This window comes from Salvelinus fontinalis, chromosome 20 (genome assembly GCF_029448725.1).
Source record: "Salvelinus fontinalis isolate EN_2023a chromosome 20, ASM2944872v1, whole genome shotgun sequence".
NCBI lineage: Eukaryota > Metazoa > Chordata > Actinopteri > Salmoniformes > Salmonidae > Salvelinus > Salvelinus fontinalis.
The window spans coordinates 4,936,420-4,963,606 of NC_074684.1; the positions used below are offsets into that span (position 1 = coordinate 4,936,420).

The 27,187-nt window shown below is 46.1% G+C and overlaps 1 protein-coding gene across 1 annotated transcript in view; it reads right to left on the bottom strand.

The window, feature by feature from the left end:
- The window catches only part of LOC129817174 (fibronectin type III domain-containing protein 1-like), a 90,730-nt gene that overhangs the window by 33,995 nt on the left and 29,548 nt on the right, over window positions 1-27,187 (bottom strand). Inside the window, exons 7-16 of the mRNA XM_055872156.1 lie at window positions 18,228-18,345; window positions 17,893-18,080; window positions 17,174-17,281; window positions 12,764-12,958; window positions 11,270-12,536; window positions 9,544-10,816; window positions 9,281-9,392; window positions 8,716-9,057; window positions 3,406-3,438; window positions 1,699-1,845 (exon numbers count right to left, since the gene is read on the bottom strand). Of these exons, the coding sequence (XP_055728131.1) occupies window positions 1,699-1,845; window positions 3,406-3,438; window positions 8,716-9,057; window positions 9,281-9,392; window positions 9,544-10,816; window positions 11,270-12,536; window positions 12,764-12,958; window positions 17,174-17,281; window positions 17,893-18,080; window positions 18,228-18,345 (3,783 nt within the window). The remainder of the gene's footprint in view (window positions 1-1,698; window positions 1,846-3,405; window positions 3,439-8,715; window positions 9,058-9,280; window positions 9,393-9,543; window positions 10,817-11,269; window positions 12,537-12,763; window positions 12,959-17,173; window positions 17,282-17,892; window positions 18,081-18,227; window positions 18,346-27,187) is intronic.

Genomic DNA, 27,187 nt, shown 5'->3' on the forward strand with positions numbered 1-27,187 from the left:
TTAAAATGGTACACAGCTGCATGCGACCCGATCGTAATGCTCAGGGACCATCAGTAAATTACACAATGCACATGGGAAAATATTTGGAAATGTCAATGACCTAAAAACCTTAAACCAACTATAACTTGTAGAAATGCGTATAAAAACGTTGAACGCATTTAATGAGACAGCTAAAAGGTGTACCACGTGAAAATATGTCTCATTTACGTTGTGAAATGCATTGATGTTCTCTAACTAGCCCCACAGTTAGGCTATGCAAAGCCAATCCAACTTTGCCACTGTCGCCCATGTCATGTTAACCCTGAACTGTCAAGACCCTGGCCCTTACAATGCGAGTGGCATTGGGAAGTACAAAGGTCTACAGTATGACCATTAGTTCTACCAACAACATTCTCAACTAACTCTGTTGTCCCCAAATCTCTAACCTGTCATAGTGACACTTTACACACAGACCCAGTCTCGTGTATTATGTACACCATGACCAGAGAGGGGGGTTCCTCCATGCAGATGCAAGTTTAGCAACCCTAGTGTGCCTTTGTTCCAGCCCAGCACTAACACTAATCATGCTCTTCAATCTAGACCAGGGACCTGGATGAGTTAAATCAGCTGTGTTAGTATTGGGCTGGAACAAAACCCAGCAAACAATGCAGACAGCTCTCCAGGACCATGGTTGACCCTCAATCTCTGCAAGAGAGGGTCACAGAGGGGTGAAACAACATTAGAGGTCCTTTCAGGATATCATCTGTTAGCTGAAAGAAGACACAACTCTGATGGTTCTGCCAGACCAATGCAAAGATGGCACTCCCTCACCTAAAGGGGTTTTCCTTGGCCCAGGGGTAATCATGTAAATATATGAGCTAGTCAAGAACTGTGAATGTATTTATGATGTGCGACTGAACGAGCCAAGATACAGAGAGCCAGAGTTAATTTCTCCTCCGTGAAAGAAAACTGAACACACACCAAATGGACTATAATTATTTATAAGGCTGAGACACACGTGTTGCACACAAGCGCACACACACACACACACACACACACACACACACACACACACACACACACACACACACACACACACACACACACACACACACACACACACACACACACACACACACACACACACACAAAATGCAAGCACGCTCACTAAATCAAACACAAAAACATGCACGTGTTTCAGCTGGATGCCTGGATGAACATTATTCATGTTACGAAAAAACAGCCTTTCTCTTTGGCATCTAGAGGGACTTCACAGAAGCTTCCCCACAACAACAACAGAAAATGTAATCACTCACTACTGAGAACACTGCAGAAAGACAGGAGTGAGATATACTGTATGATTGAAGAGGTTAAGCTCTGTTCAAATCGAGAGCCATCATGTAGATAATGGCAATGCGGTATAAAGCAAGACCTGTGTGTTGACAGGGTTAAGCTCTAAACAGGAAAGTCTAAATCCACAGATGACAAGGTTAAGCTCTTAGACGGTGATGCTGAAATAACGGTGTGTTTCATCAGCGTAGGGGAGAGGTAGATCGTTTGTCAAAACTCAAACACAAACAGCTCAAACACACTGACGAGCACACACCCACGTGCATGTGAGGTGCACTCACCCAGTCAGGCACACATACATGCAAGCAAGCATGCTCACACACATTGCACACGCTACAGTTATCCCTTTTCCTCCATACCGTAGCCTACCTGTGAAGCGTTTCTTCCCGGCGAGGTCGAACTCATTGGAGGGGCTATTGTTGAAGGGCCTGGTGTCTGGTTCAGGGGCGGGGTGGTCTGTCGTGGTGGTGGTGGGGGGCAGCGTGGGGGGCAGGGTGGTCTGCCACAACAACTCATCTAGAAAAAAAAGGGGCAAGTGAAGGCATGACCATCACAAACTAAATCCAAATACCATTGAATTTAGTCTGTGTGACATTTTGTATGTAGAACTAGACCTTTGTAATTGGTATATAAATAAGCATGCCATAGCTCTTGAAATGAGTGTGATATCATTGGAAATGACCTTGATGTTTTTTTCCCTTTTAAAAGGCAAGTTCTTCATGTGTAATGTTTTGCTGCCAATATTTTTCCATTCCCGAGGCACCGGCTTTTGAACATCATGCCCGTTTCGCAGTAGATTACTGTAATGTTCATGGTTCTGAGCCTAACAAATGTGTAAGGATTAAGTCAGTGAGGTCATTGAAATCAATTGGTTACTTCCAGCAGCACCAGGCATTCTGGCCTGTGGAGTGCCAACGGACCTCTGCATGACACCATCATGTGCCTCACACACAGCCTTGCAGGGAAACACTATGAATATATTGGGATGCAATTTGTCGAGTGGTGCATATACCAGCAATAGTTTTCTCATGGCACTAATCAAACTATAACATCATGGTGTATGCTTACCAAACATAACCTAATCACAGTTCCTCCATTCACTGAAACCATGAATGACCATGCATTACCAGTATACCATAACATGACATGATACACTTTATATACTCTATACAAAAGTATGTGGACACCCCTTCATGTTTGTGGATTCGGCTATTTCGGCAACACCCGTTGCTGACAGGTGTATAAAATCGAGCATACAGCCATGCAATCTCCATAGACAAACATTGGCAGTAGAATAGCCCGTACTGAAGAGCTCAGTAACTTTTAATGTGGCACCGTCACTGGATGCCACATTTCCAACAAGTCAGTTTGTCAAATTTCTGCCCTGCTAGAGCTGCCCTGGTCAACAGTAAGGGGTGTTACTGTGAAGTGAAACGTCTAGGAGCAACAACGGCTCAGCCAAGAAGTGGTAAGCCACACAAGCTCACAGAATGGGACTGCCAAGTGCTTAAACGCGTATAGTCTGTCCTCGGTTGCAACACTCGCTACCGAGTTCCAAACTGTCTCTGGAAGTAACGTCAGCACAAGAACTGTTCTTTGCGAGCTTCATGAAATGTGTTTCCATGGCCGAGCAGCAACACACAGGCCTAAGATCACCATGCACGATGCCAAGCGTCGGCTGGAGTGGTGTCAATCTTGACGATTTTGGATGGAGATGTTCGACGAGCAGGTGTCCACATACTTTTGGTTATGTAGTGTATAACAGCACAAGTCATCATCACATGCAGTGACATCACAGAGCAGAACAGTACAGTGGAGCATGCCAGGGCATTCTCTCTGGGTTAGTAATGCCGTTCACAGACACTGTAGAGGTTGAGTTGGCCGGATAAAACATCAGAAACACAGCCGATGATGGAAGGAGCCCAAACCCAACCCAAACAAACACACAACCGACCATAGAAAAGACCACAGGCAAGGAAACACAAAATAGAGGAAACAGTCAACAAACAGATGAACTGATAGATTAACATTGAAAGAAAAAAGGCAGGCCTGCATCAGACAACATGGCAACCATACCCATAGAGTCCGTTTCCATTCCCGAGGATTCCTCTGTAGGAGAAGTGAGACAGGCTGTAGCATGACCAAAAATCACTATACACACACACACACACACACACACACACACACACACACACACACACACACACACACACACACACACAGAGGAAAGGCACAAATATATGCAAACATATAAACATGCCACAACGCTCACTTGTCTTTCTAGCTTCAGTATAAAGTTTCAAGTTAACGGTGGAAAAAAATGGTGCACTGTTTTGAGTTAAGAATTAAGTATTTCCTCCATTATTTGTTCTTAGTCATCTCAATTGCCTTGTAGTAAACTCAAAACAACTGGGCATGATTATTCCCTTAAACTTGCAAAAAGGAGAATTACATTGGAAAACATATTACTTATGGCTGTCTGTCTTTGGGTGTATGTTTGTTACAATAACCCCTATAAGAGCCTAATAATATGTATGTGTCTGAATGTGGGCTTTGTGTCTGTATTGTGTGAATCCCCACGGAACACTTAGGTCTAGCCATAAAAGTGTGCTTGGATGTGTAAGAATATTCAAAGATAAATACACAACGCAGAGGACTAAAGGTCAAGAGGGAATTAACTAATGGAAATAGTTATTTTTCTGTAATAGCGAATTTCTGATCAATGAAAATAGTTCATTTGTAATGGGGAACTGAAGATGAATGGGTCAGGGACACGGGTGGAATTCCAGTCTGGGATTCATACCTACATGTGGCAAGTTCTCATTGGTTTGAATTGTCTATACGTTGAGCCTGACACTGAACACTTGGTATTTGGCCATTGGCCCAATTTTACTGCAAGGAATTCGAATAGATCAACCACAGGCTAGGCTTGGGAATAAACCACATCCTGTCTCTTTGTTCAGTGGAGAAACATTGAGGCCAGGGAAGAAGGACCATCTACCATCTACTTTCCAGCATAACAACTATGATTTGTTCTCTTTGAATAAATATATTTTTCTCCACTTGATTTGCTTTGGGGTCTGTTATAGAAGAATAACATAAATTGCTAACAAGTGTGTGTTATTTGTGTGTCGTGTGGTAAAGATAATTGTGTAGTGAGACTGACTGCTTAGCTCAAAGAATGGGTTAGGGTTTTTACCCAGCGGTATCCTGACCATCGTCAGCCCCAGATGTGGCTGGCCCTGATGTGGTTCCCATCAGATCTGGGTTCAAATACTATTAAAAATAATTAAAAAATACTTCATCTGTGCCTGACTGATGGCACCAATAGAATAGTCCCCAAACTGCAAACCCTGCCCATCTTAAGGCTGGTTTATACTTTGTCTATTGACATGTCTGTAGACAATTAGAATGTGACAAGTCTCACTGTTCAAAACAACATTTAATTTATACTCCTGTGGAATGTCTGTAGACTGTCGCTATACTGTCAAATTCCTTGTTGCAGACGGATGAAAAAAGTTCAACTTCCACCCTGTTGCTGGGTCCGTTGCCATGGTTACCTGACTGAGACAGCAATGAGTGCAGAAGTTCTAGAATTCTCAGGTAAAATGCCATGCTTTTATTTCGTCACAGTCATCGCACACTATTTTGTGTAATTAGCTCGCCATTAACTTGTAAATAATGATCTCGTTGTGAATTTATTTGCCTATAATAATGAATAAACATTTGCTAAATTTAAGAAGCTATATAGCTAGCTAGCTAACAAGCTAAAACTAAACCAAAACATTGTTTAGAAAGTTGATTTTAGTTACCTGGCTTGTTAGATTGACATATACGGTGCGGGAAAGTTTTCAGACCACTTGACACATTTTGTTACGTTACAGCCTTATTCTAAAATGGATAAAATCAAATAAATCAATCTACACACACTGCCCCATAATTACAAAGCAGAAAACTGTTTTTAAAAATATTTTGCAAATTTATTTAAAAAACAAACAGAAATACCTTATTAACATAAGTATTCAGACCCTTTGCTATGAGACTCGAAATTGAGCTCAGATGCATCCCGTTTCTTCAACTGATTGAACATGATTTGGAAAGACACACACCTGTCTATATAAGTTCCGACAGTTGACAGTGCATGTTAGAGCAAAAACTAGGCCTTGAGGTTGAAGGAATTGTCCGTAGAAGTCAGAGACGGGATTGTGTCGAGGCACAGATCTGGAGAAGGGTACCAAAAAATGTCTGCAGCATTGAAGGTCCACAAAAACACAGTGGCCTCCATCATTCTTAAATGGAAGAAGTTTGGAACCACCAAGACTCTTCCTAGAGCTTGCTGCCTGGCCAAACTGAACAATCGGGGGAGAAGGCCTTGGTCAGGGAGGTGATCAATAACCTAATGGTCACTCTGACAGAGCTCCAGAGTTCTTCTGTGGAGATGGGAGAACCTTCCAGAAGGACAACCATCTCTGCAGCACCAATCATGCCTTTATGGTAGTGGCCAGATGAAAGCCACTCCTCAGTAAAAGGCACATGAAAGCCTGGTTTGAGTTTGCCAAAAGGCACCTAAAGACTCTCAGACCATGAGAAACAAGATTCTCTGGTCTGATGAAAACAAGATTGAACTCCTTGGCCTGAATGCCAAGCATAACGTCTGGAGGAAACCTGGCACCATCTCTACGTTGAAGCCTGGTGGTGTTAGCATCCTGTTGGGGAGATGTTTTATAGCGGCAGGGACTGGGAGACTGGCTATGATCCAGGGAAAAATGAACAGAGCAAAATACAGAGAGATCTTTGATGAAAACCTGCTCCAGAGCGCCAGACTGGGGTGAAGGTTCACCTTCCAACAGGACAACGACCCTAAGCACACAGCCAAGACAAAGCAGGAGTGACTTCGGGACAAGTCTCTGCATGTCCTTGAGTGGCCCAGCCAGAGGCTGGACTTGAACGCTATCAAACATCTCTGAAGATACCTGAAAAAAGCTCTGCAGCGACACTCCCCATCTAACCTGACAGAGCTTGAGAGGATCTGCAGAGAAGAATGGGAAAAACTCCCCAAATACAGGTGTGCCAAGCTTGCAGTGGTGTAAAGTACTTAAGTGAGAATACTTTAAAGTACTACTTAAGTAGTTTTTTTTTACTATCTGTAGTTAACTTTATTATTCATATTTTTGACTACTTTTACTTTTACTTCACTACATTCCTAAAAAAAAATTATGTCGTTTTTACTCCATACATTTTCCCTGACACCCAAAAGTACTCGTTATGTTTTGAATGCTTAGCAGGACAGGAAAATTGTCTAATTCACATACTTATCAAGAGAACATCCCTGGTCATCTCTACTGTCTCCTGATCTGGCAGACTCACTAAACACAAATGCTTTATTTGTAAATGGCGCCTGAGTGTTGGATTGTGCCCCTGGCTATCCATAAATGAAAAACCAGAAATCGTGCCACCTGGTTTGCTTAATATAAGGATTTTGAATTGAATTATACTTTTACTTTTGACACTTAGGTATATTTTAGCGATTACATTTACTTTTGATACTTAAGTATATTTAAAACTAAACACTTTTTGACTTTTACTCAAGTAGTATTTTACTGGGGGACTTTCACTTTTACTTGAGTCATTTTCTATTAAGGCATCTTTACTTTTACTCAAGTATGACAATTGAGTACTTTTTCCGCCACTACAAGCCTGTAGCGTCATACCCAAGAAGACTCGAGGTTGTAATCGCTGCCTAAGGTGCTTCAACAAAGTACTGAGTAAAGGGTCTGAATACTTATGGAAATGTAAATTTCTTTTTTTTTTTATACATTTGCTAAAATTTCAAAAAAACTGTTTTGCTTTTCATTAGGGGGTATTGTGTGTAGATTGATGAGAAAACAAATATTCCATACATTTTAGAATAAGCCTGTAACGTAACAAAATGTGGAAAAAGTCAAGAGGTCTGAACACTTTCCGAATGCACCGTAGCAAATACATTTTTAAACAGATGGGTTTCCTGGTGTTAAAAATACTCCAGTTATGCTATTTTGGACCACCAGGCTGCTGATGTCATACAGCCTGTCGTTTTTTGTGTTCACACTTTCTCATAACCACCTCGACAAGTTTGATTTCGGGCAACAGTAGAATGTTCATGATGTCATTGTGACAACTGTCTACAGACAAACCAGCCTTTAGCCTGCCAACTCCAGCCAGGCTAAGGAAAATGCTCAAAGTGTTTGAAAGATTTCAAACAGTATATTTGGACCCAGGTTCTGATCAGGTTCCATTGGTCTCGACTGTGCCCGGCCAGATCTCGCAGGGCTCTGTGGCCATAAACAGAACCTAGTTATTATGGTCAGGATGTTATGGAGATGGTAAACAACAACAGCTCACAGACTAACTGATGACAGACTCTGATCCACTGCTTTTAGCCTGCATAAGATGTAATAGATAGTACAAACCCAGATTAAGCCTAGTCCTGGACTGAAAATCATTCTCAATTGAAAGTGCATAAATCCAGAGAGGTATACTAAGAAGCGGGTTACATTATTTAGTGAGCTAACTTTGGTTAATTCTGAGTTCATCTTAGGATAACTGTTGACACGAAGGTAGCCCACATTTTAGCCAGGTCAATATTGAATCCTTCAGGCAATGAATTCTTCAGCTCTAACTTCCGGGGAAGGCTAACTCACAGCTAATTGTCTGAGCCACGAGTTGAGGGCCAATTAAATCAGATTCCCTCCCTCTCACTAAGATTGCATCATCATCCCCTTCATTTGAGGAAGACGACTGATTAAATAATTCATTAATCAAATGTTTTTTTTGTGTACATTTAAAAATATATAAAAATAGCTATCACCTTACACATTTAGTAACGACAGGATGCATTTGAAACTTCACAGATAGTAAAAGTTTTGAATGACTACAATACGTGACAATAGCCTGCTGAATGTGCGAGGTAACTTCTCTTTCATGCTGATTTTTGCAAAAATTTAAATGTGGCTCTGACATGGATTGGTGTTTCAGCGTTGTCAAATGAAGAGTTCGTCGTTTGACTCGCTGGCATTATCCACTTGCGACATGCAAGCGCAGTCACAAGCCTGGCTGGAGTTAACGGAAGATAGAGGATAAATATCCTCCTTCGTAACATGGATGAAGCCTGAACTGGAATGTGAAGCTAACTGAAGCTGGCTAGCTTCGTAAAAACCTGAGTAGATCGAGCTAGCGTCGTAGTACACCCCTCTGGATTAGGCTTAATCTGGGTCTGGGAAACTGGCCCTACAACAGCAACAACTACTACTAGTACTACTACTCTGATAGTCCTAGTTGGATTACTATAACACAACTAGTAATCTGACAGTACATACAGAAGCGTTAGTCAGCGTTAGTCAGACTTGCCTTCAGGATAACAGTCCAGGATGCCATCAGCATCCAGCATTGGGAATCCCTCCTCATCCCTGATCAAAAATGTGCCGGGAGGACAGGTCGGGAACACCGGCATGGTTATAGTCTCCTCTGTGGACATTTCAGTGGTGCTTGGTAGCGTTGTCGGTTCAGGTGTGGTCGTAGTAGGAGGTCTGGTTGTGGTTGTGGTCCTTGGTTGAGCCCGGTCCAGGCCAATGATGGGTTTGCCACCCACGGTCAGGAACTTGTCTTTGGGGTTGACCACCGGTTGGCTTTCCCGGCCGTGACCAAACAGAGCCTGGCCCTCCTGGTTCACTAATGGGCTGCCCTGGTGGTCTAGCCGGGGAGAAAAATCAATCAGTTATCTATCTGTGTAAACAAAACAGTACGGTTGTGAGTTGGAAGTGTGATATCTCCCTTTCTCGTAAGGAGAAATAAATAGGGCGGATGAAGCGTCTTGATCTACCAACACAGTACAAAGCTCTTAGGAATGTCGACCTTTAATACTCCTAGAAACAGTGTTCAATATAAGAGACGGTATTAGTTTACAGTATCTCACCGAAGATGGTGCGTCCGTCCTCTCCCAGAACCACCCTCTTGGGTTGGCCCTGAGAGTCCTGGAGAACCATGCCATTCTCGTTCATCAGAACCCCCTTATCCAAGTCCACCACCTGGAGAATAGAACACATCCCAGGGTTGGAGACACGTCATAGGGAAACATATTAAGGAGAGTCTGCATAATGGTTAACGTTGCCGATGAAATGGCTCCTTTCGATCCCTTTAACTTTGCAATAAAATGTATCGAGACACAGACACACATACCCATTTGGCTCCATCGGGCCCAGTGATGTACCTTCTTCCATTAGGTTTGGTGTTGTCATTGGATGTGCTGGACTCTTTGTCACTGGTCGCTGTGAGATTGGGGCGGCCATTTTTACCATTTCCGTAGCCGGGCTTGAGGCCTCCGCTGGGGGTTTTACTCCTGAGATGGGGGTCTGACCGGCTGGGGTAGCGCGTCCTTGTACCCTGGCCCACCACAGTGTCTCTGGATGAGAATGACGAGGAGGAAGAGGAGCCTTGAGATCCCTGGCTGCCGCCAATGGAGGTCTGTCTGAGGGAGGGGCGAGAGAGGGAAGGGGTGGAGCCTCCAGTGCTAACACTAGCAGCCCCGCTAACCCCGTGATCTGGCTGCGACAGACTAGAGGAGGGAGAGGAAGAAGAGGAAGATGATGTGTTTGTGTTAGAGGAACCTAACCGTGTGCTCTGTGCTGGTTGTGCTCTAATGGGGAACCTAGATCTTGTCTGACCGTTTGTGAGCAGGGGAGATCGCACCCTCCCGTTGGGACCTATAATGGTACGGCGGGGGAGCATAGAACCAGGGACGAAACCGGGCCTGGTTCTACCAGGAGTGGGTTCCCTGTCCACACTCTCGTTGGCCCCACTCTGGGGCACCCTGCGGGCGGTAGTTGGGGCTGAGGTAGTGGTAGTGGTGGCAGTGGTAGTGGTGGCAGTAGTTTTGGGGGCGGTGGTTGGGTCTGTGACTTTTTCATTCCACTCATACATCTCCTTACTCCCCTTGTAGAGATAGTCCTCCTTATGGTCATTACTGCTGTCCTTCCTGGTGCTGCTTCCTCTGTGGATGGGCTCACTGGAGTCTCTACGACTACTAGAGGAGGAGTTGAAGGAGGATGAGGAGAAAGAAGAGGAAGAGGAGGTGATGGGATTCCTAGATTCACCTCGAACGGTATTCCTGTTGGGCAGAGAGGGTTTAAGTGCCCCAGCCCCCACCCCGTTCTTTAACGGGTAGAGGGTGGAGGGTTGTTTAGCATCCTCACTGGTCTCCTGCACTGCTGAGGTCCTTGATGCCCCCGAGGCAGATGCTGCCCCCGAGGCAGCTGTCCTAGAGGGGAATCCTCTCAGGATGGGTCTTCCTGCCCCAACAGAGGATGAGGAGCCTGTCCTGCTCCAGGGAACCCTCCCGTCTGCCCGGGGGGAAGACACCCTGCTACCGCTCCCCATCCCTGTTCCGAACCTGCTCTGCGGCCGTTTCACAAAGGGGTTCATCCTGGAGGCAGGGGGAGCAGGTGTCTTGGAAGGAGGGGGAGCTGGGGTGTTGTAGTTGTTCTCCCGCCTCCCTCCCTCTTCTCTTCTGTCTCCCCTTCCTCCCTCCTCTTTCCTGTTTTCTCTCTCTCCCTCCTCTCTCTTGTCTACTCTCTGTCCCTCCTCTCTCTTGTCTCCCCTCCCTCCATCTTCTTTCCTGTCTCCCCTCCCCCCATTCTCTCTCCTGTCTCCCCTCCCTCCATCCTCTCTCCTGTCTCCCCTCCCTTCTTCCTCTCCCTTGTCTCCCCTCTCTCGCTCTACTTTCCTGTCTCCCCTCCCTCGCTCCTCTCTCCTGTCTTCACTCCCTCCATCCTCTCCCCTGTCTCCCCTCCTTTCCTGTTCTCTTCTGTCTCCCCTCCCCCGATCCCCTCTCCTGTCTAAACTCCCTCGCTCCTCTCTCCTGTCTCCCCTCTCTCCCTCCTCTCTCCTGTCTCCCCTCCCTCCCTCCTTTCTCTTGTCCTGTCTCCTGTCCTCAGAAGAATGTGTAGTGGAAATGGTCCGGGAACTGGAAGTGGGTTCTTCTTCTTTGGTGGCCTCTGCCTCTGTGACTTTGTAGTCGTTGTAGTCATTATTGTCCTGGTGGTGTGTTAAGTGCTGTGTGTTAGGAGTGTGTGAGCCGTGAGTGTGTGATGTTTCTGAGATCTTGCCTTCGGTTGGTAGAGTGGACTGGGACATGCCGGTGGAAGTCGAGTCTGACCCAGGTTTGCTGAGTACAGTCAGAACTCGGCCATTTGGATTCCCCCGAGACAGGATCCCGGGTTTCCGCCTGCCATAACCATATCCACGGCCCGGGAGAGCAGATCCTCTTCCCACAGATGGTGCCTCGGTCTTGGGCTCTGAGACGGCCTGGTTTGGGGTAGGGGTTGAGGTGGAGGGTTTGGCCGCTGTGACACTTGGCTGGTCGTAGGTGTTTTTGCCCTGGGAGTAGTTGGTGACAGTGTCGTCCTTCCTGATGGCTGCAGACTCCTCGTTGGGGGATGGGCTGGAGGACGAAGAAGATGAGGAGGATGAGGAGGTGCTGTCCTTTTCTGCATCCTGTGTCTTTGACTGGGACACTGACCCTGAGACTGATGTCCGGGAGAATGGTCTCCGACCAGAATTGATGCGTCTGCCAGAGAGAGGTTTGCGGAGAGGGGAGGAGGGTTTAGATGATGATGAGGAGCCCTCTGATGAGGGAACTTCTGTTTTGAGGCTGGGTCTGGAGGGCTCATCTACATCCTTCCCTTTACCTCTCCCTCTGACATAGCCCTTGTCCTCAGGTGTAGAAGGAACAACATTGTTCTGAGTCACTGCTTCTTTCTTCTCCTCCACGTCTTCGTTAGTGAGCTTCTCCTCCTCTTCTTCTCGGGTGGTTTCTGTTGTTTTGTTCCCCTCCTCCTGTTCATCCGCTGTTTCTGTCTTTCTCCCCTTGTCTCTGGCTGAAGAGGTACCGGCTCCTAGTCGCTGATTGGTCGCCCTGTTCCTGACCGTGCCCCTCACATCTGAGGAGATGCTGTGATGGGAGCGTGTCTTGGTGAGGGGGCGTGTCCGTCTGGTGGTGGGCGGGGCAGATGTGGTCTGAGTGGGTGTGGTCGGCTCCTTGGTCACGTCTTCTAATTGGAGGTTGACGTCATCGTCATGGTCATGGTCATGGTAACTGTCCTGTTTGGACGTCTGAGAGGGGGTGTAGCTGGTTCTACGGCCACCTTGAGTTGGCGAGGAGGCAGCACTGCTGGCTGGCAAGTAAGATGGAGTATTAGTTAAGTGTACACACCATTAGGACATTAGAAATGTAACTAACATCACGTATGCAGGCACACACATGCGCACACGCACACGCACACACACACACACACACACACACACACACACACACACACACACACACACACACACACACACACACACACACACACACACAATCACACACAATCACAAACAATGACACAGTAGATATGCTTACCGGTGCCTCCAGGCATGGCTACTCTAAAGGCTTTGGTCTGGGGGCCCTGGCCCCTCCTGTTGGTGGCTCTGATCTTGAAGATGTAGAGGTCCCCAGGCTGGAAGCCGTCTATGATGGCTGAGGTGGTGCTGCCGCGGTATGTCACTGACTTCATCCCAAAGGGTTTCATGGCAGGAGCATAGGACATTATGTACTCTGAGGGGAGGAGGACCAGGATCATTACATATTAGCACCAACTGAAAACACTTGAGTAAATGAGGGACACAAAGTACACTACCGTTCAAAAGTTTGGGGTCACTTAGAAATGTCCTTGTTTTTGAAAGAAAAGCGATTATTTCGTCCATTAAAATAATATCAAATTGATCAGAAATACAGTGTAGACATTGTTAATGTTGTAAATGACTATTGTAGCTGGAAACGGCAGATTTTTTATGGAATATCTACATAGGCGTACAGAGGCCCATTATCGGCAACCATCACTCCTGTGTTCCAATGGCACGTTGTGTTAGCTAATCCAAGTTTATAATTTTAAAAGGCTAATTGATCATTAGAAAACACTTTTGCAATTATGTTAGCACAGCTGAAAACTGTTGTTCTGATTAAAGAAGCAATAAAACTGACCTTCTTTACACTAGTTGAGTATCTGGAGCATCAGCATTTGTGGGTTCAATTACAGGCTCAAAATGGCCAGAAACAAAGACTTTCTTCTGAAACTTGTCAGTCTTTTCTTGTTCTGAGAAATGAAGGCTATTCCATGCGAGAAATTGCCAAGAAACTGAAGATCTCGTATAATTCTGTGTACTACTCCCTTCACAGAACAGCGCAAACTGGCTCTAACCAGAATAGAAAGAGGATGGGAGGCCCCGGTGCACACTTAGCAAGAGGACAAGTACATTAGAGTGTCTAGTTTGAGAAACAGATGCCTCACAATCCCTCAACTGGCAGCTTCATTAAATAGTACCCGCAAAACACCAGTCTCAACGTCAACATGGAAGAGGCGAATACGGGATGCTGGCCTTCTAGGCAGAGTTCCTCTGTCCAGTGTCTGTGTTATTCTGTGTTAATCTTTTCTTTTTATTGGCCAGTCTGAGATATGGCTTTTTCTTTTCAGCTCTGCCTAGCATCCCAGAGTCGCCTCTTCACTGTTGATGATGAGACTGGTGTTTTGCGGGTACTATTTAAAACCTGTTAAGGCTAGGGGGTGCTGTTGTCACTATTTATGGAAATCGTGTAATTTTTGAAACGGCTTCCTACTAAATTCTTGATCGTACAATATGCATATTATTATTATTATTGGATAGAAAACAGTCTATAGTTTCTATAGCCGTTGAAATTTTGTCTCTGAGTGGAACAGAACTCATTCTACAGCAATTTCCCTGACATGAAGTTAGATTTCACACATTTTGGCCCCTGTTCTGGAGTCAGTTTTAAGGCCACTGTTATTGCTATGAGTATACGGACACTGCTTACGTCTTCCCCTGGATGCCTTTACGTGATGACGCTTTGAATGGTATCGATTGCCCAATCACAGCCCCTATAAAACAAAAACACGTGTAGGTAGGAACTCTTTTCTAGGTGCGTAAGGCGCGCGGAGACCACCGACCTACTGTTTTTCCAAGCATTAGTGTAGCCAGTTATATTTCTCAGGTCATGTTTCTACTCGTTATAGGAGTTAAAAACATCATAAGGTAGTTAATTTAAAGCGTTTTATAGCAATTTATATCCGTTTAGTGCGATTTTGGGACATTTATTTCTGAGACTTTTTGAAGAGCCGGGCACCGTTCCAGTTCATGCCGAACGCAATGTGCATTTCTACATGGCAAGAGGACAGCTTTCGACCAAAAGACGATTAGACCCAAGAAAGGATTCTTTGACCAAGATTCTGATGGAAGAACAGCTCAAAGTAGGAACAATTTATTATGATAAATCGTGTTTCTGTCAAAATGTTAATGGCTTAGGACGCCATCTTTTTTTGACGTAGCTTCGCTTGGCGCAAACTGTATTGAAAAGTAAGGATAATTTAAAAAATGTAAATCCGCGATTGTATTAAGAATTAAATTGTCTATCAATCGCTGTCCACCCTATAGTTTTTAGTCACGTTTATTAGTATTTATGTATACGACTAGATTACTGTCTAATGTGGCGCAGGACATTTTCTGACCAGCTGGGCTACTTTTCTCATTGTCTAACCATGATTTTGGTGGCTAAATATGCACATTTTCGAACAAACTGTATATGTATGTTGTAATGTGATGTTACAGGAGTGTCATCTGAAGAATTCTGAGAAGGTTAGTGAAAAAATTAATATATTTTGGCGATGTTTACGTTATCGCTCTCTTTGGCTAGAATCAATGCTGGTGTAATGTTTGCACATGTGCTATGCTAATATAACGATTTATTGTGTTTTCGCTGTAAGACACTTAGAAAATCTGAAATATTGTCTGTATTCACAGGATCTGTGTCTTTCGATTAGTGTATGCTGTGTATTTTTACAAAATGTTTGATGATTAGTAGTTAGGTAAACACGTTGCTCATTGTATTTATTCTAGTCCATTTGTGACGGTGGGTGCAATTGTAAACTATGACATCTACCTGAAATATGCACATTTTTCTAACAAAACCTATCCTATACCATAAATATGTTATCAGACTGTCATCTGATGAGCTTTTTTCTTGGTTAGTGGCTATCAATATCTTAGTTTAGCCGAATTGGTGATAGCTACTGGTGTTGGTGGACAAAGAAAAGATGGTGGATTATGCTAATGTGTTTAGCTAATAGATTTATATCTTTACATATTGTGTCTTCCCTGTAAAACATTTTAAAAATCGGACATGTTGGCTGGATTCACAAGATCTGTGTCTTTCATTAGCTGTATTGGACTTTAATGTGTGAAAGTTAAATATTAAAAAAAATATATATTTTTGAATTTCGCGGCTCTGCCTTTTCAGTGGGGGTGGGGGGGGGGTGCCGCTAGACAGGTTAATGAAGCTGCAGGTGTTCTTAATGTTTTGTATACTCAGTGTATATACAGTAGAAACATACTTTCATACGGCAATGACAGACAATTCAGAAAACAAAACAAAAACCCTTTAAGTATATAATATGTCTTGTTGCATCTTCCAAGCTTTGGAGCTAAAATTTACAACCATCTTTGCTAAAATAGCCATTCAAGTTTTTCTTCATCTCTAATCCAGAAAAATTGTATCAAACAGTATAGCTCTCAAATTATATAGTACTATAAAATAAAAAGTGCAGTTCATTCTCTACCTCTCCTAAATCACAGACTGTACATAGTCACTCTTCTTCATCTATGGCATTGAACCTACCTACTTCAATTGCCAGAGGCACTATCCCGGTTCTCAGCTGAGCACACAAGGACCATTGATTTCTGGTTAAGTGAAAGGTGATATAAGGTTCTGGATTGTGGCTGTTTTTGATCTGGTTGTTCTGAGTTCTGAGTTTTGGTTTTAGCCATATGTCAGTTGACTATTTGTCTTTGTAGGTTAGGGTTAACTTGTGTTTGATCATATTGACATTGCATAGTAACTTGTTTCGAAATATGTGTTGTAGATCAGCTTCCTTAAATGTGGAATTGAGTTCCTTTCTCCAGGGGTAGTTGTGTGTTTTATCCTAGTTAAAAAAGCTGTTTGTTATTCTGTCCTCTGGTATACTCCATAACCTAATCATTTCACCACTCTGTCTTATTTCACTGGGTTCCAACCCATGTCACTTTGAATAGCAAGGCTTGGGGCAAACTTATGCACTCCCCAAAAATATTTTTGGGCTTTATTCTGAATAGTGTTTGCTGTTTTGGATTTTGTAAAACCCCAGATTCCAGCAGCATGGTTCAGTATAGGACACACACATGAATTATAGAGCTGTGAATAGATACCACAGTCATGGTCTTTACAGATTTTCAGTTTACTTACAACAGACACCAATGCTCTCCCAGCATAATCTGATACAGACTTTATACCCTCTTCAAAGGTCATACATTCATCAAAAAGGAAACCAAGGTATTTATATAAGCTTGTGTAGTTCAGGGGCATCGTTCCAAAAAAGAAGCCATGAATAGCGCTTACTGTACCCTTTTTTAAAAAAGTGCATTATCTGGGTTTTATCTTGGTTAATCATTCATCTCCATTTGGTACACCAGAGATTGACAGTGTTCAACATACATTGCAAATCAAACTCACTCTCTCCAAGGAGGACACTATCATCTGCATACAATAATATCCCCAAAGTGGTGTCATCTAATTCAACTCCGAGATTAGCATGCTTGATTTGCTGGGCCAAGAAGAAAAAAAAGGGCAATGTTTATTTGTCTTTTACACATATACTATATATTATGTGGTCGATTAATAAGAGAGCTACAGTGAAGCAATCTCCGAATGTTCTCATGTTCTGACCTCGTATCCTCCCGTTGGGTTCCTCAGGTGGGTCCCAGGTCGCCGTGACAGCGGTTCCCTTCCCTCTCAGTGGCTTCACATCAAAGTTCTCCGGAGGACCAGAGGGAGCTTAAGAACACATAGGAAAAAAGGGATGGAAAAAAGGAGGAGAAATAATGAGTCCCGAGAGAGAAAACAGGAGCAAGGAGAACAGAAGGAAAGACGCTGTAACAGCAACAGTAGTGTTTCTCCTGCCAATGGGGTTCAAATAGGGAAAAATTCACATCCTGTTATAGATTTCCAGAGAATAAAACCCAGCGATCCTCTAAGGAAATTTAGATTAGAGCTCCAAGTCGGAGCCAGCCAGGCTGAAAACGCTGACATCTCCCTGAACCTTGACTTATTCAGCCAGAAGCAGCTATGGCACAATACAAATGCTACACTCATGACAGAGCAGTCAAATATACTGTATGACTCCGGTATACAGGAACAGTAAGGGGAGGATGAGAGTGAGACGTTAACTGTGCTAAATGGCAGAGGTTTCCATGAAGGATCGATTGAAGGGAACAATCTGAATGAAATATGAATGAACGCCAAAACCGGTTAGAACTATGATTTAATCCCGAAATCTTTCGTTTTTATGACACTGTAGGATGCCATTTACTCTCTTAAAAAATGGGAATTTACATGTAAGACTTGGGTTTATCTTATATTTTCAGACAGGCAGTCAGACAACCTACCAGATTCTGGGGTCCTCTGGAACACGGACACGCTCCACTTGCTGTGGTTGTCTCCCTGGGAGATTCGGACGGAGAACTCGTACATCCCATCAGCTGACAGGGTATCTATCAGCAGCCTCCTCTGGTTGGTCTCCTTGTACTCCCATCGAGCAGACTCACCCTTTTCCCTGTACTTCACTGTGTAGTGTCTGGAGAGAGGAAGAGACATTACATATATTTTATTTATTTTTTCTTCTCTCTCTCTCTCTCTCTCTCTCTCTCTCTCTCTCTCTCTCTCTCTCTCTCTCTCTCTCTCTCTCTCTCTCGCACACGCACACGCCCACTCCCACTCTCACCTGGAGCCACCAGGTAGGACCTTCTCCATCTCGATGGCCGGGTCCACCCAGCTGATGAGGACAGACTGAGGGGACATGACCCTCACACCGATGTCTTTGGCCTCATACTCCTCAGGCTCTGCATGGGGAACAAATAACAATAAACATGGTCTAGAGGGCTGCAGGTCTAAGTAGAATTGCAGCCAATTATCAGCCTGAAAAGGTCAAATATTACAGCAGCTGTTGTTTTTCTCAATACAATTCAGAGAATGGGAAAGAATGAGTGTCACAGGGTTGACGTTTATCTCAATACATTGCAGTCAATGGGACAAGATGAGTGTCACAGGGTTGATGCCTAAGTAAATAAATTGCATTCAATCTGGCATGATTTGCATCACAATATGGACAAATGGAGAAAGGCATCACAGACATGACACCTTCCTCTCTCTCCCTCTCTCTGTTCTATCTTTTCCTCCCTCCTTTCTCTCGTTCTCTCTCTTTATCCTCTCCCTCCTTCACCCTCTCCTTCCCGTTTTTCTCGTTCTCTCTCCCTCCTCCCCCCTCCATTCTATCTCCCGCCTTCTTTCCCACCTCCCTCTAATCTTTTTCTCCCTCTCCATCCTCTCTCTCCCACCTCCACCTCTCTCTCCATTCTCCCACCTCCACAGACAGGATATTGACACATATATATATGCTTCAAGGGTATTGGCACACAAGTCAATACATTGCCTTCAAGGTAAAAAGGTTGGTGATAGAGCTGCAATGGGTAAATTGGTGAAACACTCAGACAGACAGAAAGACAGCCAGATCCACTCACAGACAGACAGAGAGGGAGAAAGGCAGACAGACAGACTGAAGAAAAGCAAACCAGTGCGACACAAACAACAACACAGAGTTACACATGGAATAAACAAACATACAGTCAATAATACAATAGAGAAAGTCTATATACAGTGTGTGCAAAGGAGGTAGGACAAGGGGGGTGAGGCAATAAATAGGCCATAGTGGCGAAATTATTACAGTATGGCAAATTAAACAGTGTGGTGATAGATGTGCAGAAGATGAATGTGCAAGTAGAGATACTGGGGTGCAAAGGAACAAAATAAATAAAATAAATAGCAATATGGTGAGGTAGTTGGAGGTAGTTGGATGGGCTATTTAAAGATTGACTATGTGCAGGTGGATGGGCTATTTAAAGATTGGCTATGTACAGGTGCAGTGATCTGTGAGCTGCTCTGACAGTGTCACGTTCGTCGTATGAATCGAACCAAGGTGCAGCGTGGTATGCATACATTATTCTTTATTTAAGAATGAACACTGAACAAACGAACAAAATACCAAAACGAACCGTGAAGCTAATTTGAGTAGTGCATACAGGCAACTAAACATAGAACAAAACCCACGAACACCAAAAGGAAAATGTCTACCTAAATATGATCCCCAATCAGAGACAACGATAAACAGCTGCCTCTGATTGGGAACCATATCAGGCCACCATAGACATACAAATACCTAGACCTACAAAAACCCTAGACTATACAAAAACTAACTTACCCACCTAAACCCTAGACAATACAAAAACTAACTTACCCACCTTAGTCACACCCTGGCCTAACCAAAATATAAAGAAAACAGAGATATCTCGGGTCAGGGAGTGACAGGCAGCTGGTGCTTAAAGCTAGTGAGGGAGACATGAGTCTCCAGCTTCAGTGACTTTTGCAGTTCGTTCCAGTCATTAGCAGTAGAGAGCTAGAAGGAAAGGTGGCCAAAGCAGGAATTGGCTTTGGGGGTGACCAGTGAAATATACCTGCTGGAGTGCGTGCTGCGGGTGGGTGCTGCCATGATGACCAGTGAGCTGAGATAAGGTGGGGCTTTACCTAGCAACGACGTATAGATGACCTGGAGCCAGTGGATTTGGCGATGGATATGAAGCGAGGGCCAGCCAACGAGAGCATACCGGATGCAGTGGTGGGTAGTATATGAGGCTTTGGTGACAAAACGGATGGCACTGTGATAGACTGCATCCAATTTGCTGAGTAGAGTGTTTGAGCTATTTTGTAGATGACATCGCCGAAGTCAAGGATCGGTAGGATAGTCAGTTTTACTAGGGTATGTTTGGCAGCATGAGTGAAGGATGCTTTGTTGCGAAACAGGAAGCCGATTCTAGATGTAATTTTGGATTGGAGATGCTTAATTAATGTGAGTCTGGAAGGAGAGTTTACAGTCTAACCAGACACCTAGGTATTTGTAGTTGTCCACATATTCTAAGTCAGAAGTATTGATGCTGGACGGGTGGGTAGGTGTGGGCAGTGATCGGTTGAAGAGCATGCATTTAGTTTTGCTTGCATTTAAGCGCAGTTGGAGGCCACGGAAGGAGAGTTGTATGGCATTGAAGCTCATCTGGAGGTTAGTTAACACAGTGTCCAAAGAAGGGCCAGAAGTATACAGAATGGTGTCATCTGCGCAGAGGTGGATCAGAGAATCACCAGTAGCAAGAGCGACATCATTGATGTATACAGAGAAAAGAGTCGGCCCGAGGACTGAACCCTGTGGCACCCCCATAGAGACTGCCAGAGGTCCGGACAACAGGCCCTCCGATTTGACACACTGAACTCTGTCAGAGAAGTAGTTGGTGAACCAGGCGAGGCAGTCATTTGAGAAACCAAGGCTGTTGAGTCTGCCGATAAGAATGTGGTGATTGACAGAGTCGAAAGCCTTGGCCAGGTCGATGAATACAGCTGCACAGTATTGTCTCTTATCGATGGCGGTTATGATGTCATTTAGGACCTTGAGCGTGGCTGAGGTGCACCCATGACCAGCTCGGGAATCAGATTGCATAGCGGAGAAGGTACGGTGTGATTCGAAATGGTCGGTATCTGTTTGTTAACTTGGCTTTCGAAGACCTTAGAAAGGGCAGGGTAGGATAGATATATGTCTGTAGCAGTTTGGGTCTAGAGTGTCTCCCCCTTTGAAGAGGCAGCTTTCCAATCTTTGGGGATCTCAGACGATGCGAAAGAGAGGTTGAACAAGCTAGTAATAGGGGTTGCAACAATTTCGGCGGGTCATTTTAGAAAGAGAGGGTCCAGATTGTCTAGCCCAGCGGATTTGTAGGGGTCCAGATTTTGCAGCTCTTTCAGAACATCAGCTATCTGGATTTGGGTGAAGGAGAAATGGGGGAGGCTTGGGCAAGTTGCAGTGAGGGGTGCAGGGCTGTTGACCGGGGTAGGGGTAGCCAGGTGGAAAGCATGGCCAGCCGTAGAAAAATGCATATTGAAATGCTCAATTATCGCGGATTTATCGGTGGTGACAGTGTTTCTTAGCCTTAGTGCAGTGGGCAGCTGGGAGGAGGTGCTCTTATTCTCCATGGACTTTACAGTGTCCCAGAACTTTTTGACGTTAGTGCTACGTGATGAAAATTTCTGTTTGAAAAAGCTAGCCTTTGCTTTCCTAACTGGCTGTGTATATTGGTTCCTAACTTCCCTGAAAAGTTGCATATCACAGGGGCTATTCAATGCTAATGCAGTACGCCACGGGATGTTTTTGTGCTGGTCAAGGGCAGTCAGGTCTGGACTGAACCAAGAGCTATATGTCTGTCTGACTAACTGCTTGCCTGCCTGCCTGCCAGTCTGCCTGCCTGCCTGCCTGCCTGCCTGCCAGTCTGCCTGCCTGTCTGTCTGTCTGTCTGTCTGTCTGTCTGTCTGTCTGTGTCTGTTTGTCTGCCTTTCTTTCTGTCTGTGTCTGTATGTCTGTCTGTGTCTGCCTGTCTGTTTCTCTGTCTGTCTGTCTGATTACAAGAAGTCACATTATTATGGGTCATAGGGGCAGTTTCGAAGAGTTAAAAAGGAATAATCTTCACAAATGTTACATATTTGTGACAGGGGGACCGTCATGACCCGGCATAGGAAATTTGAAGTCTATTGGACGAAATGGTTTTATAGTTCAAGAAGCTAAGAGCCTTGTTATGCATTCTTGAAGGAATTCTGAAGGGGCTATTGGTCTTTTTTTTTACTTGAAACTCTCTGTGTCTTTCTTTCTTCCTGCCTGCCTGCCTGCCTGCCTGCCTGCCTGTCTGTCTGTCTGTCTGTCTGTCTGTGTCTGTCTGTCTGTCAAACTGCCTGCCTGTCTGTCTGTCTGCTTGCCTGTCTGTCTGCTTGCCTGTCAGCCTGTCTGTATCTGTCTGTCTGCCTGTCTGTGGGAGAGAGTGGAGGGAGGGGAGAGAAAGAGTCAACAGACAGACAGACAGAGGTGGGAAAGAGGAGGGAGAGAGACAGGTGAGAGGAAGTGGAGGCAGGGAAAGAAGCAGGGAGAGATAATGGAGGGGGGAGGAGGGAGAAAGAGAAGGGGGAGAGTGATGGAGAGGGTGAGAGAGGGTGGAGGAGGTGAAAGGGGAAAGGAGAGAGAAGAAAATGAGGAGGGATTAAAAGGCAGTAGAGAGTGAGAGACGACAGACATGAGATAAACGAGAAAAACGTCAACCTTTTTACACTCATCTTTTCACATTGACTGCAATGTATTGAGAAAAACATCAACCCTGTGCCATATATCTTTCCCCATTGACTGCAATGTACTGAAAAAAAAGTAAGTTAGTGACATTTTACATTTTTACCAAAACGTGTTAGGATGTTTTCCTATGATATAGTGCCTTCTGAAAGTATTCAGACCCCTTGACTTTTTCCACATTTTGTTAGGTTACAGCCTTATTCTAAAATGTATTAAATTGTTTCCCCCCTCATCAATCTACAGACAATACCCCATAATGACAAAGCATACACAGGTTTTTAGAAATGTTTGCTAAATTATTAGAAATTAAAAACTGAAATATTACATTTACATCAGTATTCAAACCCTTTACTCAGTTTCTCAGAACCTTTGGCAGTGATTACAGCCTCAGGTCTTCTTGGGTATGACGCTACAAGCTTGGCAAACCTGTATTTTGGGAGTTTCTCCCATTCTTCTCTGCAGATCCTCTCAAGCTCTGTCTGGTTGGAAGGGGAGTGTTGCTGCACAGCTCTCTCCAGAGATGTTAGATCGTGTTCAAGTCCGGGCTCTGGCTGGGCCACTCAAGAACATTCACTTGTCCCAAAGCCACTCCTGCATTGTCCTGGCTGTGTGCTTAGAGTCGTTGTCTTTTTGGAAGGTGAACATTCGCCCCAGTCTTAGGTCCATCAAGGATCTCTCTGTACTTTGCTCCGTTCATCTTTGCCTGAATCCTGACTAAACTCCCAGTCTCTACCGATGAAAAACATCCCCACAGCATGATTCTGCCATCACCATGCTTCACCGTAGGGATGGTGCCAGGTTTCCTCCAGATGTGATGCTTGGCATTCAGGCCAAAGAGTTCAATCTTGGTTTCATCAGACCAGAGAATCTTGTTTCTCATGGTCTGAGAGTCTTTAGGTGCCTTTTGGCAAACTCCAAGCAAGCTGTGATGTGCCTTTTAATGAGGAGTGGCTTCAGTCTTGCCACTCTACCATAAAGACCTGATTGGTGGAGTGCTGCAGAGATGGTTGTCCTTCTGGAAGGTTCTTCCATCTCCACAGAGGAACTCCAGAGCACTGTCACATTGACCATCGGGTTCTTGATCACCTCCCTGACCAAGGCCCTTCTCCCCCGATTGCTCAGTTTGGCCTGGCGTTCAGCTTTAGGAAGAGTCTTGGTGGTTCCAAACTTCTTCTATTTAAGAATGATGGAGGCTACTGTGTTCTTGGGGACCTTCAATGCTGCAGAAATGTGTTGGTACCCTTCCCCAGATCTGTGCCTCGACAGAATTGTCACGTTCCTGACCTGTTTTCTGTTGTTTTGTATGTGTGTGATGGTCAGGGCGTGAGTTTTGGGTGGGCAGTCTATGTTTTCTGTTTCTATGTTGGTTTTGGGTTGCCTGGTATGGCTCTTAATTAGAGGCAGGTGTTTTGCGTTTTCCTCTAATTGAGAGTCATATTAAGGTAGGTTGTTCTCACTGTTTGTTTGTGGGTGACTGTCGCTGTGTCTGTGTTCGTTGCACCACACGGTACTGTCTCGTCTCGTTCTTTCGGTCGTTCCTGTTCATGTGTTCTTCGTTTCATGTAAGTTCGTAGTTTAGGTCTGTCTAGTTCGTTTTGTTATTTTGTATATTTAGTCAAGTGTATTTCGTGTCTGTCTTTGTCTTACAATAAAGTATTATGTATTCATCACCCGCTGCGCCTTGGTCTACTAACTGTCCGAAAGACGCCCGTTACAGAATCACCCACCAAACCCAGATCAAGCAGCGGGTTAACGGACAGCAACGACAGCAGCAGTGGGAAAAGGAGGATTGGACATGGGAAGAGATCCTGGACGGTAAAGGACCCTGGGCACAGCCAGAGGAGTGTCGCCGTTCCAAGGCGGAGCTGTAGGCATCTAAAGCGGAGAGGCGACGTTATGAGGAGGCAGCACGGAAGCAAGGCTGGAAGCCCGCAAGTACTACCCAAAAATTTCTTGGGGGGGGGGGGGCTATAGGTAGTGGGCCGAGGGCAGGTAGGAGACCTGCGCCCACTTCCCAGGCTAACCGTGGAGAGCGGGAGTACGGGCAGACACCATGTTACGCAGTAGAGCGCACGGTGTCTCCTGTACGGGTGCATAGCCCAGTGCGGGTTATTCCACCTCCCCGCACTGGTAGGGCTAGATTGGGCATTGAGCCAAATGTCATGAGGCAGGCCCTACATATCTGGCCACCAGTACGTCTCCTTGGGCCGGCTTACATGGCACCAGCCTTACGCATGGTGTCCCCGGTTCGCCAACACAGCCCAGTGCGGGTTATTCCACCTCCCCGCACTGGACGGGCTACGGGGAGCATGCAACCAGGTAAGGTTGGGCAGGCTCAGTGCTCAAGGGAGCCAGTACGCCTACACGGTCCGGTATTTCCGGAGCTACCTCCTCGCCCCAGCCCAGTACCACCAGTGCCTACACCACGCACCAGGCTTCCAGTGCGTTTTAAGAGCCCTGTTCCTCCTCCACGCACTCTCCCTATGGTGCGTGTCTCCAGTCCAGTGCCTCCAGTTCCGGCACCACGCACTAAGCCATCTGTGCGTCTCCAGAGCCCTGTACGCACTGTTCCTTCTCCCCGCACTCGCCCTGAGGTGCGTGCCCTTAGCCTGGTACCTCCAGTTCCGGTACCACGCACCAGGCCTATAGTGCGCTTCGAGAGGTCAGTGTGCCCTGTCCCTGCTCCCCGCACTAGCCCTGAAGTGCGTGCCGTCATCCCGGTACCTCCAGTTCCGGCACCACGCACCAGGCCTACTGTGCGCCTCAGCAGGGCAGAGTCGGCCGTCTGCCCAACGCCTTCTGCACTGCCTGTCTGCCCAGCGCCGTCTGAGCCATCTGTCTGCCCAGCGCCGTCTGAGCCATCTGTCTGCCCAGCGCCGTCTGAGCCATCTGTCTGCCCAGCGCCGTCTGAGCCATCTGTCTGCCCAGCACCGTCTGAGCCATCTGTCTGCCCAGCGCCGTCTGAGCCATCCGTCTGCCCAGCGCCGTCTGAGCCATCCGTCTGCCCAGCGCCGTCTGAGCCATCCGTCTGCCCAGCGCCTTCTGAGCCATCCGTCTGCCCAGCGCCTTCTGAGCCATCCGTCTGCCCAGCGCCTTCTGAGCCATCCGTCTGCCCAGCGCCTTCTGAGCCATCCGTCTGCCACGAGCCATTAGAGCCACCTGTCTGTCCCGAGCCATTAGAGCCGTCCGTCAGTCAGGAGCTGCCAGAGCCGCCAGCCAGTCAGGAGCTGCCAGAGCCGTCAGCCAGTCAGGAGCTGCCAGAGCCGCCAGCCAGTCAGGAGCTGCCAGAGCCGCCAGCCAGTCAGGAGCTGCCAGAGCCGCCAGCCAGTCAGGAGCTGCTAGAGCCGCCAGCCAGTCAGGAGCTGCCCTACAGTCAGGAGATGCCCTACAGTCAGGAGATGCCCTACAGCCATGAGCTGCCCTACAGTCATGAGCTGCCCTACAGTCATGAGCTGCCCTACAGTCATGAGCTGCCCTACAGTCAGGAGCTGCCCTACAGTCAGGAGCTGCCCTACAGTCCGGAGCTGCCCTACAGTCCGGAGCTGCCACTCAGTCCGGAGCTGCCACCCAGTCCGGAGCTGCCACTCAGCCCGGACCTGCCAGAGTCCCTCAGCCCGGACCTGCCAGAGTCCCTCAGCCCGGACCTGCCAGAGTCCCTCAGCCCGGACCTGCCAGAGTCCCTCAGCCAGGACCTGCCGCCCCTTATCCCGGTGCTGCCCCTTATCCCGGTGCTGCCCCTTATCCCGGTGCTGGCCCTTATCCCGGTGCTGACCCTTATCCCGGTGCTGGCCCTTCATTTAGGTGGTTTTAGTGGGAGGGTGGTCATTGGGAGGGGGATACAGAAGTGGGGAGTGACTATGGTGGTGTGGGGACAGCGTCCGGAGCCTGAGCCACCACCGTGGTCAGATGCCCACCCAGACCCTCCCCTGGACTTTGTGCTGGTGCGCCCGGCGTTCGCACCTTGAGGGGGGGGGGGGTTCTGTCACGTTCCTGACCTGTTTTCTGTTGTTTTGTATGTGTGTGATGGTCAGGGCGTGAGTTTTGGGTGGGCAGTCTATGTTTTCTGTTTCTATGTTGGTTTTGGGTTGCCTGGTATGGCTCTTAATTAGAGGCAGGTGTTTTGCGTTTTCCTCTAATTGAGAGTCATATTAAGGTAGGTTGTTCTCACTGTTTGTTTGTGGGTGATTGTCGCTGTGTCTGTGTTCGTTGCACCACACGGTACTGTCTCGTCTCGTTCTTTCGGTCGTTCCTGTTCATGTGTTCTTCGTTTCATGTAAGTTCGTAGTTTAGGTCTGTCTAGTTCGTTTTGTTATTTTGTATATTTAGTCAAGTGTATTTCGTGTCTGTCTTCGTCTTACAATAAAGTATTATGTATTCATCACCCGCTGCGCCTTGGTCTACTAACTGTCCGAAAGACGCCCGTTACAAGAATGCTGTCTCTGAGCTCTATGGACAATTAATTCCACCTCGTGGCTTGGTTT